The sequence below is a fragment of the Botryllus schlosseri genome, chromosome 4, assembly GCF_051294905.1.
Source record: "Botryllus schlosseri isolate E-star chromosome 4, Bs_hap1, whole genome shotgun sequence".
Taxonomy (NCBI): Eukaryota; Metazoa; Chordata; class Ascidiacea; order Stolidobranchia; family Styelidae; genus Botryllus; species Botryllus schlosseri.
The window spans coordinates 16,169,060-16,189,330 of record NC_137239.1 but is presented as its reverse complement, the minus strand read 5'-3'; the positions used below and the strand labels follow the sequence as shown (position 1 = coordinate 16,189,330).

Below are 20,271 nucleotides of genomic sequence, written 5' to 3'. Positions count from 1 at the left end.
GCCCTACTCGGAAAAATGATCTATTTTGGCCAATTCGAAAGTGGTCAGAGATAGGTGAATAAGTGTCACGTATATATATCCTCATTTTTGGATCCATAAATATGGGTATGTGGGGGTGGAGGGTGGGGCTAAAATTCGTGTCGAGCTCGATAAAAGGGCCATGAGTCGGAAAGGGTTGTGAACCATCGGTCTAAAAAAGAGGGCCCAAAGGTCGATATCGGTGTCTGTTACAATATAACATGTCTTGTGTATCGCATTAAACAATGCTTATCTTGAGAAGATGAAATATAAACACTCACGGTTAACAATATTGCCGTAGGGCGAGGATGTGTTGCGATATTTGTATAATAGAACTGCAGTACCTGATATTCACGATTTCAAGTGAGAATCAAACAATTCCGAGTATTACACTATAACATGGATAGGAATACAACTGTCCTCGACAACATTTTGTAAAGCCCGCGAAGACATGGGCAGACCATTGTTACATTGCTATGGATCAGAGTTTCTACAGTTGCGACAGATATTACCTCAAAACAAGGCATAAAATTGCCAACACACCAATCCGACAGATTTGGCTTTTATGATACAATTCACATATCAAATCAAGATAGATCCGCACGTCTTCTAAGATTTTTTACATTAGACAACGATGCATTATCTACATCAAATTTGTTGATGTCAATAATGGAATGGTTGATTAGCCAAAATTCGCTGACTACCTACACGTAGTGTAGTTCGTTCCTGCTATTTTTTGATTGCAGGCAAAGCTCACAGCAGAAAGTTACTAAATATGCACAAACGGAAAGCTGAAAATTTCCATCAAATTTTTTCTAAGAAAGCAAATAATTTTAGAATTTGACGAGGTGTAAGGTCGTTTGGTGCTGATTTTTTTTCAAGCTGCCAGCTTTCTGCGGAGCATGGATCGAAGTTGAAATGCAAATAGTTTCAACCAAAAATCGCGAAAAATTGTTATAGAGGAAAAAGGTTCACAGTTCAGAATCTACCAAGGTTCGCATGCGAATGTGAATCTCCAAATTTCCAAGGTTCAAACACAAAACGCGAACGTGAACCTCGCGTTCAAATCATCCCTAGTAATTTTTGAATCGTCAGTTATTCGATATCATATTGTATGTCATCCTTCGGTTGTTGCAGTCGCTATATACGTATAAGTACAAATGGTTGACAACTTGACATGCATGAACCAACAACCACATTACAAGGATGTTATCTAATACGGAAGTCAGTTAATCCGCAAGCTGTCGCGGCTCAATGGAGGCTATTCACTAGTAGGACAATACAATACACTCATTGAGTTATATTTTTCTTCTAAACAAGTCACACACAATGTACAATGCGATAAGACACAATGCAATGTAACGAAAAGATAGGAGGATGTCGAACGACACGCAGTTGCATTCCTTTTAATCTCACATCCACGTCGGCCTAGAGTGCCCGATGGCACAGTTCTTTTTCGGTGTTTATCTTTTTGAAGCCGCGGCCCTTTCTACTAGTTCTTGCCATTCCTCGTGTGTGCTTTCTTTCGTGGGGTCTTTTTCTGGGCTTTCACGGCGACAGCGGTGGAAGAGGAGCCCAGATAAACCTCCGACAGGATTCGAACCGCCAGATTGGTAGGTGCTCATCGTCACCACTACGCTACGTTAAGGATTTGCTGTGCAGCGGCAGAGAATCCAGCAGTTAACAGATGATAACATATGAGTCTGCAGTTCAGTTTCTAGACGAGCCGCTAACACTAAACAAGGAACCGAACATCATTGCCACAGAGACGCAAAATCTAACTAACAACTCGCTTTGGAACATAATAAATGATGTGGCTGCTGTCGCAAGGAAGCGAATATGGATTTCAACGGTCAACAGTTGTGGTTCTACTGGAGTCTATTCATTAGTTGAAACCAAGCTATTGGCAAGGATAGCTAATCAGCCATAGGACCATGTAAACTATTCTTCAAATATATCTAGCAAACAGCTAACTGTCAGCGTAAGCTTGAGAAGCGCCTAGAGGAAGATTATTATAATATTTTAACAAGATTAGTTACAGGACAGGTGACTTCAGTTTGCGACACTTAAATGAGATGCCATACATCACAGGGGTCCACACCACTGACGACGGACAACTGTGGGACACGAGTTAATTTTTTTATTGGCCCGCAGATAACTCTGAAGATAAAAATAAAGCAGATTCAACACTATATTATGGTAGTCGAAAGTCTTCTACGCAAAAAAATGTAAATCAATGTAAGTCATCATAACATTTGCGTCCGAGTCCTTGGCAATAGAAACGAACTGGTATTGCAGCCTCTAGAGACCACTTCCGTATTTAATGTACTGGCTTATCCCTGTGCTTTTATGACACGTAAGATATAATCATATAACACTGGTCAACACACATTTTTAGGCAAACAAAGTTGAAGTGGTTTGGGGGTTTCTGAAGGGCACTGCTTCCAAATAGGACCATAGTTTTTTTTTCAATTGGCTCTTGTTTGGGAGATAACCGATGGGGCTATTTGTGGCTAAAATCACGTATTTTTGCTCTGTGTGCTGATGAAAAAAGAGCTTAGTCGTAATATAAATTTCAGAAATTCCATCATGCTTGTTTTTATACACTGACAACTGTTTTGGAACAAAATACAACAACATCACTATATTTTGGGTTATTAGATTAATCCGATTTGAAGAGTTTCACATATATCTTGTACATAAGTAAACTCCAATTATATATGTGCGATTGTGCGTAGCCCTACGTATCAGTTACAATATATTATCAATAATTACCTTTGAAATAAAATTGTACATTGCATGATATTCACGTATTAGTAATTTATTGTAGTTTTTCGACAGGTTCCACAAATAGTCAGCCACAATAAGTTCATCTAATCGTCTTGGTGGAACTTTCCCCTTCACTTTTTACTCTAATCACCAAGATGATCAGGAAATATATCAAGATGTCTGGACAGGAGTTGAACTATAATGTTCATGTTTGCTCCAAGTTCTCCATATGGAGATACCAATCTTCAGAGCAACTGTTTGTAGTTGGGTGCTATGTGATCTTTCACAACGTTTTTTTCCTACATACCCTTGTTAGAATTCCATGTACTAAGCTCTTTTCTTAGTATGAAATTAGAATCTTTCATTCGTATTCCAATATCTGAGGTCCATCAAAGATAACAGCTTTACGACTCCCGTTTGACAGGGATATTAGGTATGCCTACTTAGATGGCTCAACAGGAATCTGTAACATATAATTGGCGCTTTCAACAACGCGGCCATTTGCACCCGCACAGTAAATTTCATAATGTCTTTTTGTCGACTTGACTTGAGAGTCTTTTCCGGTTCATTTGCTGGCTCCTTTCAAGAGTTCGGCTCTCTATCTTCGTCTGAGCTTTTTGACGCGCTGTATCACAGCGGGATCGGCGATGAGGAGCCCAGATAAACCTCCGACACATAGAAACATGGCAGAGCCCAGACTGGAACCATCAACCATCGATGTCGTGACTGCAGTGTTTAACCAACTGCGCCACTCGCTTCCCCTGTTGACCAGTGTAATGTATGCGTTCACTGGATTTTAAGGCTGCGATTCTATTCGAACCTGTTGGTTTGCTACACGATGGAAGACAGATTGTTTTACAGTCTTTTAGGTTACTTTAGAACATGATCAATTCATCGATGCAAGTTTTGTCGTGGTTTATTGCAGCTGTATTTGTTGTATGCATCAAAAGCGCAGGAGCAGGTAAGATGTTCATAAGTGACCCAGTCTCAATGCTCCGATACCTAGTCTTCTAGTTTTAGTTTTTCGAAAAAATTGGATCAGCAAGTGTCCGCCAGCGCAGTGGCGCGCAACCTCTGGTACGGGGACGGTGCCGACCAGTAGACGCTGTTTTTGTTGTTGTTGTTTTGCTATTCATGGTATTCACTTCAAACCAGGACGCTATTTCTTCTAGTAATTTCCTTTTTGCCGCTAGATGTTCATTACATTGGTAAGCATCAGGGCCGTAACAGCACTTCGTCAGCACCCCCCAAAAACGTTGGTCTTGGGCCCCCCATAAGGTGATAAACCTAACTTCTGGGGGGGCTGCGCCCAGACCCCCTCAGGCTGTACGCTGTTTACTGCTAGTTTAAATCTAAATCAGGGGTATGTTGAGTGGAGGCATCATTTCTAGCCTAAACGCGTGAAGCGCGAGAAATTTCTGTAATTCGTGACTGAATCGCTCAATATGATCGGGAATTACATATATATTGCTATCAATTTTTATCTGCTCCCTGCTGACGTATGTTCTGAGTTACCGGTAGAGCTGAGTGAGGGGTGTTTGAAAAGGTGTAGGATAATAATTAAACATCTCCGGGTGTATACCCGTTGGCAGGAACGAAACGGTACTTCGTCAGTCCCCCCACCCCCCCAAAAAAACATTTATACTTAGTCTTGGACTCTCATTGGGTAATAAACCGACCCCCCATTACGTTGTTTGCCTTTGCCACGAAATTACAGACGTATACCGGTTAGAGAGCCAGCGCGATGTGCGAAAATTTTCGATAATAAATGTTAAAATCGGTTATTAAGTTCGGGAATTGCATATATATTGCTATCAATTTCTTGTCCTCTCAGCGCGCGTAATCCGATTTACCGGTAGAGCTAGGTGAGGTGTCTTGAAACTGTAGAGCCCGTAAATAATAATTGAACATCTTTGGGCGGGCGGCGCCTTTGGTATGACTTCGTCACATGATGTTATTTCGTGAACTCCTGTATCCTTTTTTAAAAATATACAATCGCCCAAACGTACTAAACTAAAAGATCACACGATTTCAAATTTGTATTTCTTCACTGGCATATAATTTTTCCGTGCGGGATGGTATTTGTCTTGTGAGATTCAGATTGCCAAGACAGGACCATTGGACTTGGGCGCCAGTCATTTAGGTGCCTATGGACGATTTAACCTATATGTATTTTGTATATATAACGAAGTTTTTGGTCAGCATAAGGGCAGTCCTTTTCGGCCAAGGTTTTCTAGCTGCCGATCGTTCTGGCACACTTCTCGGTGTCGCATGTTACATGGCCTAAAACTATATATGTCCTGATGCATCGTGGCGCGATAATGGCCAAGGCTGATATGCCCATTTCTATAAATCTTGCATATTTTTTCTTGGGGGAAGAGTACCCAATAATCAAGATATGTGGCAACTTGAAATCGCGCGGAGCACGAAAAAAATTTTTGAAAAAGTTGCGTAAATTTTCAAAAATTACTTCATAGGTGATGCTAATTCGCGTAATAATGTTGGGCCCCCTTCGAGCTGCCCCCCCCCCAATTGGAGGGGTTTGGGGTGCGGCAGTTACGGCCCTGGTAAGGATGATACGTAGGTCGTAGTGTGAAGATTCAATGGGATATCACTGGGAATAATTTATAAAAACAAACTAATGTCCGACTTTTTGCTATAATAGTCGACGCTTTTACGCGCTACGGCAGTAACAGATGTCACGCCAGTTGGCAGCCGTGAATGTCATGTCGGTGGCACACACTTAGCAAGTCAGACACAAACACTCCATTCCGGACTTTTATCCGCGGTAGATAAGAAGCTTTTCGAAAATACGAAAGGTCAGACTAATTTTAATATATAGCATTAAAGCGACTCACGCGTAGGACTAGGCACAATGATTCGTGCAGAGTGGTGAGAGATGATCATTTCGAGTACTGAAATTAGACTCTTCTGCTGGTTTTTCAACGGGAATTATAGTTTTGACAGTTTTGCCAACTGTGGAAGGCTGTAAACCTCGATTGTTTGTATCGCAGCGATCAATCATATATTTTGTATAGTACAAGACCACGTACGTTAGTGGAAATGATAAATCTGTGCAGTCGTCACGACAGAACTGCCACAAAGTGCAACCAAATAGGTATGGTCGAAAAATGCCAAATAATCTAATGCGATGTGGAGCTGGTATTGTACTCTTTGCGGTCGATTAAAAAGTACATATATTCTCTTCCACATTATCCATACTGTTGTGAAGTTATAAGAAGTGATACTAAAATACTCGATAGAAGCCTAATTTTATCGGTTTAGAAGCGAACCACGCAGATTCTCGATTTTTCCCACTCTCATACTCTCGTGATATATTACATGGGTTGGCATACTTTTTACGATCAGGTCAAATTGTCTGCGTATTCTGCTTATTGATTAGTACCGAACAGAGCGGATTTTAAAATGTACAAAGTTTGTACAAATAAAATCGAACGAAGCAGAGGCTAACGTTTTGAAACATATACTATTTGCAAAATTAATCGGCAAATAATACTTCCGCCAAACGATCTGACGCGACAGAAACGAAAATCCAAACCTATCACGATCCATGTTTTAGTCGCGACACATGGAATAAGAACCACAGTAATAAAAGCATTACCAACCTTGCTTCCACTTGCGTCATTCTACCGAAGCGAGCACGTATTTTCCTCAATACCAGCAATAAAAGACGAAACCGTCGAATAGTTTGGTGGTGGAAATATTGAACATTTCTGTATTTACAGACCTGTTCCCAAGAAAACATTATTCCTGAATCCGGCCCGCAGAGCGTAAACGGTTGCCGAGCTCTGCGCTGGCGGATCTTAAGCTTAGAAATATCCTCCATTCCAAACTCTCAGAGGCCAATCGCATGAAGAAAAGGGGGAAATCCACGCCGATAGCATACCTTTTTAAATTCTACTTTCAACCTTCAGGGTTTCTTGAAGGCCCACGATAATATTGGACTGCTACGTTACATGTGAATTGAAAGCAACCCTGAGTCAAACTATCCAAGGGTGATATGGTCTTGGCGATTCTTAACACGATGACTGCTTTAGTACATCGTTGATTTCGAAGGAATTCGTTTATTTGGACTATCAGTTTATGTACAACTGTAAACATGATGACTGCATATAACGGGATGCCATATATTTACAGATGATATGTCTACTGACGCGGCGTGTGAGCGAACTGTCGAGATGACCATTGTGAGAACAAACATGCATGTTATGTATATTTTTATCAGGAGCACTATACAATTGAATAGCATAGTCATATTGAAATAAACCCGAATATTTTCGGCTCACACTCGTCAGGGGTAATCGTCAGCAACTAGTAGAGAATTGGAAATAACATTGTATATCAATAATCGTATCACAAAATATGACGTCACCAGCATGAAATTTCAAACGAGAGAGCGTTCAAAGTACTATTTGCAGGTGTCAACCATTTCTGACGCATTTAATACATGTTCCATACTTTATATCAATTCTGCCGTGATGAAGATAATGCATTTTCTGGACACACAGATTGACGAACGTGTAGGTATTAGGGCTATATGGGGGCGTAAGGCTAGTTTTTTTTCATTGCGACGTGGTCTGCTGTATAGCATATCTCTTTTTTCTACAAGTCAATGGGGAATCTAAAGCATCTAGCTCTTTGTTATCAACGAGGGGAAAGGAAGTAACTAGAAACGATAAATCAGCCACCATATTTTCGCACAGTTTTCTGGCATTGAATGATATCTCGATTGCGGTATAGTCAAATACTTGTCTCTTTGCAGAGCTTCGATGGTGAGTATAGTTTATTATTTTGTAACATTATTTTTAGCATCACAAGCATTCATTGAAACGCACGTGGATGACTGCACTTGCATCCATGTCAGCAACGCATGAAGGTTTTTTATTATTCGTATGTTGCATACCACGTCTCGCGTACGCTTGATGTATCAATAAACGACAAACAGTATATGTGCCATACCGCCCATACCATTCTTTTATTTGGTTGATTTTACTTTTTTTTTTACTTCTACGTCCATTCACGGTACACCAGCCTGCTCGTGTGTTTTGTATTCCTAAGCCGCGACTCACTTTAATCTAGGGTTAACATATTTTGGAATCGGGTTTGAAGGACACTTCAAAAGTATCAAACTTAAAATCCTGGAGGAAAATCTTGAAAAAAATGGTGAATTCTTCCACTCCGTGATCGGTTGACTTAAAAAGGGTCCACTATATCGCCCATTTCCCAAAATACAGTTTTTGTTTCACATTATCAGGTGGTTGACTTAAAAGAGGTCACCTTTCCGGCTCAGCTCCAGAAATAGCCTCCGGAACGTTACTTCAGTGCTGATTTACTGTAACTCAGTCGAACTTGCCATACATTTGACAAAAATTCTCAAAAAAAGAGGACAAAATTTCAAAAAGGAGGACGTTTAGGCGTCCTCGGACGACATTTACTAAAACCTGAAAAGGAGAACAAATCCTCCTAAAGGAGGACGTATGGTTATCCTACTTTAATCCGAATACGCTTTGTGTGGCAATATCGAAGCAGTTTACATGTCAATGAATAAACACGAAGACAAACATTAAAGTCCTAGCCAATATGGAGCTGCAAGCCAAATAGACCACATAAATCCAGAAAGCTGTCGACTGGCATTAATAATAATCCAGCACCCAACGTCAAGGTTTCAGCCAGGTGCTGAATTACGCCTATCTTTTTTTCTACGAAAAACATTTTGTTACAAAATGTGCGGCAATGTGGTACAGCACCAGTAATACCACAGGAACAGATCGGTACCGGTAGTACCTGTGAAGAACTAGTTCCACGATCCGTATAAGAACTTGCCTGGTTGGATTAAACCTAAAAAAAAACATAGACAAAAGTTCACTACAACCAAACTACCATATACGTATTTGAGAGCACTGTTACATTATTCAAGTGTGCCGAGCATTCCTTAGCTGACATAGATGGTTGAAATATTTGTGCAGCAGTACTACATTTGCATTCTCACAGTGTTGGGATCAAGTCACTACCTTCGAGTCACGAGTCATCTCGCGTCACTGCATATTTTGACTCGAGTCAAGTCAAGTCAAGTCAATCGATTTTCGAAGGTGACTCGAGTCAAGTCACTCGATGTTTGGAGGTGACTCGAGTCAAGTCGAGTCAAGTCAAGTCAAGTCACGAGTCAAGTCACAATTCAAATCAAATCGAATGTTCGAAGTATGAGTGGTGATTAAAAGTCATTACATTTTGCCAGATGTGTGAAAGACAGTTTAATTACCCAAGCAATTATCTTGAATCAAATAACGAATATAAAGTTAGATATACATGCAAAAATGCGTTCTATCGCACACGCACACGTAGCGAACTGCTAATGAAATACGCGAATAACTGTACAGTTACATGCTACAGTCTAAATACCAGCCAAAATTGAGGATCGAATACGAAGCCTCAAGAAGTTTTATTGATATGGTACAATACACTACCCATCTACACATCCGTGAGAATATAAACGCATGAACTATATTCATTCGATTTAAATCATACATGAGGGTTCGTAAAGGTGTGCACTGCGCAATGTAAGCACTGAGCCGTCTGAGAAACAGTGATACGTTGAAATTAATCTACTACTCCTACTGCGGCAACGTAAGCTGTGATCATCTCGTTTGCGGCCAATCTATTTGTGATGTAGCAATGGAGGACCAGTGACACGTACAATAAGTGAATGACTGGTTGCTATCACAAGTGTAATCGCCGTATCGCGAATAATCCGAATATACACATGATACAGTGATTTAGGCGACACCATTTACTTATTGATGACTTGAAATTGACTCGTAAATTTTGCTCCGAGTCACGAGTCAAACCACATTTCTGAAGCGCCGAGTCAAGTCAAGTCAAGTCATTTTTGCGAAGTGACTCGAGTCAAGTCAAGTCAAGTCATACAAAATAGTTGACTCGAGTCTGACTCGAGTCAAGTCATGACTCGAGTAATCACAACACTGCATTCTTACTTTCTTTCTAAATCTAAACCAACTTCCTTTTCTTAGATCCTGACTTACATTTAGCATGTATGCTCGCCGTTATTGCATGTCCGGAATATCAATTTTATCGCAGATTTATGCGCGAAGAGTGTACTTGGCTCAATCTTCATTTTACTGTCTTTGAAGTGTTGTCTAACCCAGCCCTATCGCCCGCCGTTGCTGCAGTTGTTCTATCAAGTGGTAGATAGGCTTACATCTGAGTGCCGTTTTCATGCTGACTGCCTCTTCCTTGAATTTCTTGAACTTATTTGCATCCGTATTCGCGTAAATTTCCTTTAGCTAAAGGCAAAATTGCTAGAGATCATAAAATCAAAGTGAGCTCCCTCAACGGGTGCAGAAATTTAATGAACGACTACTGCTTATGGTACCATATTTTACATTGGTGCATGGGGTTTATTGGTTATTAAAAATGAGAATTGATGAGTGACCCCTCTCTACGGTACCGTACCATATTTTTTATGGATACAAGGATTTCCGCGGTCATATACCTTCATAGACCTTTATATATTCCAGTATCTGTGAAGAGCAAATTTCGCCACAATATTCCTAACATCAAAATAATGGCTCCCACTCAAGTATAAATGGCAATAAGTCCAATATTACTAAGCGTATAATTCGCCATGAACTTTTGCGTTAAGTGCTGGAACGTTTGAAGAGCTATCACATAACGACACAATAGTATGTTGTAGTAATGATATGCCTTTTCAGTTTATTCAATGTATATAACTCGGCAATCAGGATATATCAATGCTAAAATAGTCGATATAGAATCCACAGAAGTCTATGTGCAATTGTGCATGCTTTTGAATTAGGTGGATTGTGAGATCCAGAGGTAGTCTAGCTACCTTTAGATTCTTGGGCTGGGCAAAATCGAGTATACCTGAGTGATTCGATTCTGAATCACGCGAGATGCCTTAAAATCAATATCTTCCGTCGCTTTGCCAACAATTTCGACAAGGACTTGCAAGGAAATATAACCTTTTGCCGTAACGATCTAGGTCAGACCTGACAATGTATTCGGCGGCTGATAATCGCTATTGCTTCATATTGCTTGATATTGAGCAGAGTGTAAAACGGGTTTCTATACTTGCTACCAACATCACCCCATTAAAAAGTTAAACAGCAGTAGCCAACACCCCAATCGCATGGATTTGTTTTTATGATACAATAAATATATGAAATCAAGGTTGACCTCGAACGCCTGCCAGACTTTTTTACATCAAACAACGATAACAATTTCATTTGCTAATCGAATAAGCATCATTCGCTGACTATCTACACGTAGCGCATTTCGCTCCTAAAGCTTTGTGATTGCGGGTCAAGCTCACAGCAGAGGGTTACTAAATATTCACAAAAAGAAATCTGGGTATTTAGAGCAAACATTTGTAACAAAGCAGGTAAAATGTTTGAGATTGTCAAGGCGCATGATTGTTTAGTGTTGATTTTTTATGCTGCCCGCATGTGACGCGCAGTTGCAATGCAATAAATTGCAACCAACGATGCTATAATGACGTGGAAATTATAATATGAAAAAGATTCACAATGCAGAACCTACTAATTTTCGTCTGTGAGCGTGAACTTCTAAATCTCTGAGTTTCACACACAGAACGGAAACGCGAAACTCGCGTTCACACCAGCCCTATTAGAAATGCTTTTCCTCGCTTAGTGTCGGTTTGCTTCACTGCTATACATACCAGCGAAGGTATACGGACAGCGTTCTCGTATTGTATACAATTCTACAAAGCCTTGCTATGGCTGGAATTTTAAATTAATGATGTGACATTTATAGTTCGCGAGCTACATACTCGGTAATCAGACTACCTAATGTCGATCATCAATTCACAGAATTCACATTAGGAATGTGAGTCTAAATGTACCACATACTGACAGGTGGATTGCTAATAATAATGTATTGAAACTAAGTTACTTGTTAACGAAAAACAATATCTTGAATAAAGTACAATTTAAATGAAATGTATTGACGGGATTAATTTTTGAATCAACAAATGTTTTTCCTTATGATCTTACACTGCTTACTGTTGTTTTTAACGCCTGTTCATCACCATGCAACGCATTGATAACGGCCTGTAATTTGTAGGTGTCTTGGTGTGCATGTGTTTCTTCTATGTCATTCTGCAATTCACCTTCCTCGTGCTATATGTCATGTGTCTCCGCGTCTGTTTCATGATATTGATAAAAGCATGTGCGCGGCGTAATTTACTGAATGCTGACAACTTCCAGGTGAAAGGGGTTTCGAAAAGTTTGAAGCATCTCTGAAAAGTATGAGAAATGTTATTTCCATTGATGCCTATCATGATGATTTGACCCTTTCAACGGCATATGACGTCACTACAACAGCTTCCGCAACAACCACAAATATTCCGACAACAGAAGGTAAATACTAAGGCGATATAGCGTAGTGGTACGTACCACAAATGCAACACCAATGGCTTGCGGGTTCGGGTCCTAGCGAGTGCGACTCTAAGTGTTGGAGGCTCATCTAGGCTGCTTCCTGCGACGTGACCTCGTAAACGGTGTCTTGAAAAGTCTAGAAGTGGGCAGCGCTACCAGTTGGCAAATACGGAATCAAATAAAGCCTATAAGCCTGTAAAATGACCAATGTGGTTGAAACACCATGAATATTGAACAACAACAACAACAACAAGGTAAATACATCATGCCTGAACTTCACTAGAGCTCACTGGACAATGACGAATCTCTTGTGATTTAGAAAAAAAATATAGCGTCACAATGTCATGCCAGAGCTATAAACCATATTTGGCTGAGGGGGAGGGTGAAGTGACTCATTTCATCACTCGTTTATGTCTATATGCGCATAGTAGATCTTTCAAGTACGCGTGTGACTCCAACCGCTTCTCCAGTCTCCCGGGAAAGATAATAATGTAGGTGTCCAAGTCCATAGGTGCAGCGCTTGCTGTATTGTTATTGCCCGTTCTATCACTATATCCCTTTACACCAAGGGCGGGCAACTTCTCAAGTCGGCGGGCCGGATATGGGAAAATTAGGTACTGGGCGGACCGGATTGCTGAATTGATACATTATCCACATATACAAGGAATAAATCGTGTTTAAACGAAAGCAATGTCACTTCAAAGCCATTTCTAACCGATAATGACGAACACAATGGGGGTTTGAGAACAGCATTGTCATACCAGCGCCTCCATGTCTACTTGTCTCTGATCAATTAAAACAGGGTGCAATCCTTTGATTAAGATTTCAAGGCGTTCGATAAGCCCGGTACCCTAAATTTACCAAGATATCAATTCATTAGGGTTGAGTACAGTGCAAATGCCGATAATGCAAGTCTTCTCGCTTCGACGAACTTACGCGTAAGCTCTATACTCTCGTACGCTGCGCACACACGTAGGCTATATAATAACATATCGCCAGGAACGTAACAGCACTTCGTCAGTCCTTTCCCGAAAAACGTTGATATTGGGTCCCCCTAAACGCTAAACGAGCGAAGCGCGCAAAAATTGTTATACTTCATGATTGAATCGGTCAATATGATCGGGAGTTGCATATATATTGCTATCATTTTTATCCGCTCTCTATTCACGTACTCATATTTACCGGTAATAGAGCTGAGTGTCTTGAAAAATGTAGGGCCCCAAATAATAATCAAACATCTCCGGGCGGACCCGTTGGTATAATGATTTCGTTACATGATGGTATTTCGTGACCTCCTATCTGCTATGTCGAAAGATATTGAAATGGCCCAAACTTACTCATCTAAATGACGCACACGATTTCAATTGCTTTTTCTTTACTGGCTAATAATTTTTCCCTGCTGTATGGCATTTGTCTTGTGGGGTTCAGAGCGCCAGGACAGGAACATTCGGCGCCAGCCATTTAGGCGCCAATGGACATTTAAACATGTAGCTATAATTGTATATTTATATCGAAGTTTTCGGTCAGCACAAGGGCAGTCCTTTTCGGCCAAGGTCTTCTCGCTGCTGGTCGTTCTGGCACACTTCTCGGAATCGCATGTTACAGCATGGACTATATCATCATATGTCTTGGTGCGTCGTGGCGCGGTAATGGCCGACGCCAAAGTGTCCGCTTCTATAAATCATGCGTATTTTTATTGGGGGAACGGAACCCAATATTGAGGGTAATTGCCAACAATAAATCGCACCCAGCGCAAAAAAAATTTGATAAATGCATAATTCTCTAAAGAAATACTTCATAATTCTTTTAAATTCGCGACCTAATTTTGACCTCCTTCGAGCTCAGCTCCCCCAATTCGGGGGTTTGTGGTGCGGCAGTTACGGTCTTGCATACAGTCACTAAAATTTGACGTTAAGCAAGTATTGGAGGATCTCGGCAGAGTGGGGCTGCGGGTCACATTATCATGTAAGACGAGAAACTGTGCGCGAGCCGTATGTTGCCCCCCTGCTATACACTATACAACGCATTGATATTGACCTGTGATTTGGAGGTAGCGAGGTGTGCATGTATTTCCTTTATTTTTGTTTCATTCTGCATTCTGCAATTCACATTCTTCTCGTTAAATGTCTTGTGTCTCTGCGGCTGTCTCATCATATTGATGAGAGTAAACGCGGGGCGTAATATACTGAATGCTGATAACTTCTAGGTGAAATGGGTTCCGAAAATTTTGAAGCATCTACGAAAAGTAGGACAAATCCTATCTCGATTGATACCTCGCAGGATAATACAACCCCTTCCACGGCACATGACGTCACAACAAAAACTGAGGCAACAACCACAAATATTCCAACAACAGAAGGTAAATACTGAGTCCTGCACTAGTGCTCAGTGGACAATGACGGTTCTCATGTGATTTAATGAAAAACATAACGTCACAATGCCAGAAAGTAAACTAATTCACCTATTGCATCCCTCGGTTATGCCTGTAGATCTTCCAGGTTCGCCTTTGACTCCGACAATTTATACCAGTCTCCCGAGAGTGAATAGATAGAATCACTAGATCCATACGTGCTACGGAAATTGAACGATGTGTTATTATGAAAATAATATCACGTGATGGGGAGGCAACAACTCTAGTAACCGTGAACTGCATTTTGTATTGCTATATTAATTGTTTCCATAATTTGGCAGCAGTTCTGAATATGTATACATCTGTAATTCGCACCTATCTGGACTTCCCGACTTTACTTCAGACTCTTGGTACCGTAACACAGCCCTCTTGAGGGGACTAGCAACCAACAAAAATCAAAATTTTTGATTTTATTTCTGGTAAGAAATATTAACATTGTATCTCTGCTGTCACCTCATGTCCATTTTCACCCAAATAATACCTAAAAACTGCAAAATTTCGATTTTTTTCCTTTGATAATTGTTTTTTTTTTATTTTCAAGTTCCAACCAAAAGCTCGCATGTTTTGTCCAATGACTCTATAAACTATATGGTTTGACAGTTACAAAATATATCTATCTATATTATCTCTGGGTACAAATGTGTTTGATTGTTGTCAGTTGGCATTCTAACATTCTGGCACTCATTCTTATCATTACATCGGTAACACTTGTACATTGACTTTTTACGTTTCAAGTGTTTGATAGTCGTTTTCTCAATTGTAAAATTTTGTTACGTTGCATCACGGCAAACCAAAAATTTGTTTGAAATATTTGTCGTAAATGCGTCACTCAAGGTTTTTTGAAAAGCTGAGATTCAGACCTGTGCTATGTTGAAAGTTTCTAGTCATAGGTCTACCATGTCAAGAGGTACATAACGTCACGGTAAACTTACAGCAAATTTATGATAAAAATAGGGATTTTTTGTATTTTTTACTTTCGAATTTGAAATTTTGCAGCGGTTTGCAGAGCGTGCCGTTACGATTCCACCAGTGAATGCCTCTGGATATCGATGAGAGACGAGAGAACTATGACGTACGATGAGGGTGAACAGATATGCCAGGAAAACACTTCAACGGTGGCAGAAGTCAAAAATACAGCGGAATATAATCTGCTCATAGGAATGTTGGAGCCGCACCGCAAGACAGATGCAAACAATGTGACATTCACGAACGCGTGGATAAGCGGCACCATAAATCCAATGGCCAAAGTATGTATAAATGTCATTATAATTGTATATAAATAAGACATTTCGGGGTGCCAGTTAGGTCTAATTAGGGGTGTCAAACTCCATTTCGGTTGCGGGCCGGATTCGAAAATCTTGATGGCCTGGGGTACAACTAGTCAAATGATGCCAAGTTGTTTTTTCCAAATCCATACCTTTGTTTTTAGTGGGATCCTTCGTTATCAAGGTACTGGTTAGACGCGTTGTATTCCAGCAACACTTTTATTCGTAAACAATAATAGAAGGAATTTACATATATGCAATAATTAGCCGATTGAATGTTGATATAGAGTAATAAAACAGGTGCTCTATCCGGATGGTCATATTTATATAAGCTGGTGTGCTTCTATGCTCCCACCGTGTTAGTCGCGTTGTGGCGTTGTCTCTATGTGTGAGTGTTGTGAGGAGTACAAGATATGAAACTGCATCGACAACATACTCTCCGAACCTGGCTCATTGTTATTGAATCACCACTCGGTTTTTCACTCATTTCACGATTATATGAATCGCGGCACAAAAATCAAAAAAAAATATTGCGTAGGTTTATTGGTGCACGATATTTGAATCCTGGACAGTAATGCGCATAATTATTTTGTGAAAATACCTTTATCGTTCGTCACTCCTGCTTAGAACCAAGTTTGCAGAATCTACTGGTATTGAAACTTCGCATTACTCACTACAAAATGTATTCATAACGAAAAGAAATACATCACTAATCCAAATGAAATCTTCATTCATTTCGGCTTACCTGCTCATCTCGTACATTATTTATGCCGCAGCTGCGTTGTCGCGACATTGAGTCGTGCATGGCGATCCAGCGCAATGATAGGCTACTTTCAACATGTTGCAACACAAATAGGTTGCGGGTTCGAGTCCGATCGCGGTCGACTACAACATTATTTCCAAAGTGTTGGGGGTTTATGTAGGCTCCTCCTTGACATCTGGTCCACGTAAAGAAAGGGTTCCTAACCGGAGGTATGAGATTAACCATCAAGGGGTATGACGATCCTGGGCACAGAGCAGTTTTTTCGGATTTGAAAGTACAGTTGTATTATAGGTGATATTATGATATTACGGTCTTTGCTTTGAAAAATCAACTATCTGACAATCGTTGCTATTTAGTAAAAATCCTCCTTGTCTCATATCAATGCATTTTTACTTGCTTCCAGCCAGACGCATAGCCAGATGAAAAATACGAATGGTTTGATATTTTTTCAAATCCAAATTCAAATAAATAGAAGGATCAGACTAACTTCCGCGTGTTGACGAACGTACACGTATAATATACGTAAATAAGCTCCACTGTTGCACGCTATGATTAGATCATAGCAATTCTTTCTGCACCAACACTAGAAGTCTCAAAGCGTCTGCCGTAAAGTTTGAAGGATCTGTTCGACAAATGTGTTCGAATAGTCATTAATATCAGACACAATGCTTGTTTGTGTTTTTGTCCACATTTTGCTGTATCACACTGATGTAAGGTGGCTCCCTTGAGGTCGAGTGATGTTACGATTTTTTTAAAATTTTGAGTTGTATTGACAACATCGAAATTCTAATCTGGTTACCTCACTTGAAAGTGACGAAATCGTAAACATTCTAAACGAGCCAAACCGATCGCTTCATGTCAACTAATAAATGTGACAAAAGTGCATATCTTGATTAGATTTCCAATAACTCTTTGCTGCAAAATAAAGTTATGAAACTATTCCTCGTTTAAATATGATGTGGTTGATTCTTCCGATAGCTACTTTTCTTGTGGTGAATTGAATGATATGCAGCTTTGAATTACAAATCCATTCCGTTTTGATTCAACAGAAACATCTGAAAAAGTTAATTAGCAGGAAAAGCCCATCGACTTGGAAAGCTGCCTAAAATTGAAACATCAGTTTGACAAGTCATAATTGAATGGTATATTCATATTGAAATGAACCCTAATATTTTCGGCTGACACTCGTCAGGGGTAATCGTCAGTAACTAGAAGAGAATTGGAAAGAACATCATATATCAACAATCGTATCACAAAATATGACGTCATGAGCATGAAATTTCGAATGACAGAGCGCTCAATGTACTATTTTTAGGTGGTGTCATTTGATAAAAGTCGACTCCAAGGCACACAAATAAAAGTGCGAACGGCCCCTCCCCGCCTTCGGGTTCATTTCAATATGAATATACTATTCAATTGTATATTTAAGTTATTTACGCCCAAGAAGCTCTTCAAATCAAAATTAAAAGATTTTTGGTGTGTTGCTATAAAAGCCTTCCTTACTTACTCGATGACTGAGTGAATTCCCTTCTTAACATCTTCTTACTGTGAATAAGGGTATCTTACTATAATATATATCAAAAATTAGTTTACAAATATCTGCGATTGGAAACGAATGTTATCAATGAAGCAGAAACCAATATATCACTGAGAAGGGACTAATGAAATAACTGACATTTCATTTACTTTTTGTGATTTTTCTTTTTTGCGTGTGTGAAATATAATACATAATTTTATCTGAAAAAATCAATGAGATTTATTTAGGGGGTACAAATAATGCTCTGACATGACAAACTGGTACGAGCAATTAAAAAAGGATGGGAAGCCCTAGCGTAATTCCCGACCAATACATACCGAATCCTAGCAAAAATATCGGCCTGGTGTCAATGACCATTTCAGTTGAAAACACACTGAACACCAAAAAACAAAACTACCTTCTAAGCCAGTGGTTCTCAATTTTTTAGACACGACCCATTTTATAATAGTCCGAAATATCGTGCCCAATTATCGTCATATTACAAAGGGCACCCAGAATGCTGGTAATGCCAACGTATACTTTGATGGCATGGAAGGTAATGACAGTTGATAAGAGAATTCTCAAATCTGAAATTCGGACTATGCACGGAGCAATAACTATGAATTGTAGGTAAATCGCGGGAAGCGCAAAAATATCTTCAGTATACCGCAGCTTGCCCTCCCCTTCTGATGCTTTCACGCGTCCTGCTTTGAGAACGCTGTGCCAAGCGCCGACATTATTTATGCCCTAATTTCGCGGATACATACATTGCGTATCGTGAATGTCAGTATAGCAACTGTAACTCAAACATAAAGAAATTATAAATCAAAGTTTGACTCTGAGGGTTTGTAAGCAATATTGCATTTGCACTCTGTAAATTCGAGATAAACCCCTCTGTATTGTAACCAAATCCTATGTAGAACTATAATAATTCGTCGCGAATAGACTTCATTACTTACTTACGTCCTCTATATTTTCACATTTGAATTTGATTCGTTTGTGTACTGGCAGTTCTTACTTTTTGAGGCCTAATATATGGGCTGTCGCGCATCACATGTTAAACTCGTTCGCCAAGTTCGCTGGACCTGGAGATCGCGCTAAATGTAATCTATGCAGCGGAAAACTATACGTAGGCCTACTATATACGAGGGGTTACCAACATTTTTTCATCGTTACCCCCTTTAAAAAGTTTGAAGAATCAATGCCCCCTTACTATTTCAACCATCCGAATGATTTCTCTAGAAGTAGCTCATTGCTATATAAATGTTAATACATTTCGTACGAATTCTTCAAGTCGATATTCGCTCACTCTAATATATGATTCAGAACTCAGAATATACTACGACGGAGCAGATGTATTTGAAATGGTATCCAGACGGACAACATCCGAAAAAGACAAAGGGCTGGACCCACCTAGCTCTATATACGGACACCAAAGGAAAAGACTTCGAAGGGATGATAAACAGATCCTCAGACACATTATTATATGGTGTTGTTTGCAGCTGTAACTACGCCTGAATGTAGCAATGGGTATTAAAAAAGAGATAGCTAACCTTATGATACAAAACGTAAAATTGATTGAATCCTTTTCTCGTTTGCTCGTCATTGCGCGGTTGTTGATGCCCGAAGACGGTGATGTCTGTATTTATGTCCCCAGCTGAATTTAGCCATGGATATTACAAAAGACTTGATACATCCAGGAATTTGCTGAAGAATTTATTGAAGGATTCGAATACCCCGAATACATTTTCAAAATCGGATTTGTTAGTGTTTCTAAAATTCTTCCGAATAAAACTATAATTTTTGTAACATTAGTTTATATATCGCGTTGTCCTTTATTTTTATGATATTTTTGATATTTATTATTTCAAGGTGATAGTTTTATTTTGCATATGCATGATGTTTTTCTGGAGCAAAATAGGGCGATTCAGATGTATAACATGTACGTACAGTATTTGTTATAGCACATACCTGCTGGTCTAAACCTCCAGATTGCGACCCGATCATTTAGTTTAAACATACATGGATTAAAATATAATGTAATACAATACGTTTCGAAGAGTCTGAGCTCTTTT

General features: G+C 39.7%; 1 protein-coding gene across 3 annotated transcripts in view; it reads left to right on the top strand.

The window, feature by feature from the left end:
- LOC145438194 (uncharacterized) overlaps positions 1-20,148 on the top strand; it is a 59,960-nt gene extending 39,812 nt beyond the window's left edge. The window contains exons 1-7 of one of the 3 annotated variants that reach the window (XM_080315572.1): positions 125-3,748; positions 6,946-6,995; positions 7,571-7,580; positions 12,072-12,224; positions 14,449-14,601; positions 15,649-15,899; positions 19,523-20,148. In XM_080315572.1, coding sequence (XP_080171698.1) covers positions 3,670-3,748; positions 6,946-6,995; positions 7,571-7,580; positions 12,072-12,224; positions 14,449-14,601; positions 15,649-15,899; positions 19,523-19,714 — 888 coding nt within the window. In that variant the 5' untranslated portion in view covers positions 125-3,669 and the 3' untranslated portion in view covers positions 19,715-20,148. Of the gene's footprint in view, positions 1-124; positions 3,749-6,945; positions 6,996-7,570; positions 7,581-12,071; positions 12,225-14,448; positions 14,602-15,648; positions 15,900-19,522 lie in introns of those variants that run through there. The other 2 variants (XM_080315573.1, XM_080315575.1) reach the window with 2 other exon arrangements.
- Positions 20,149-20,271: the final 123 nt, after the last annotated feature.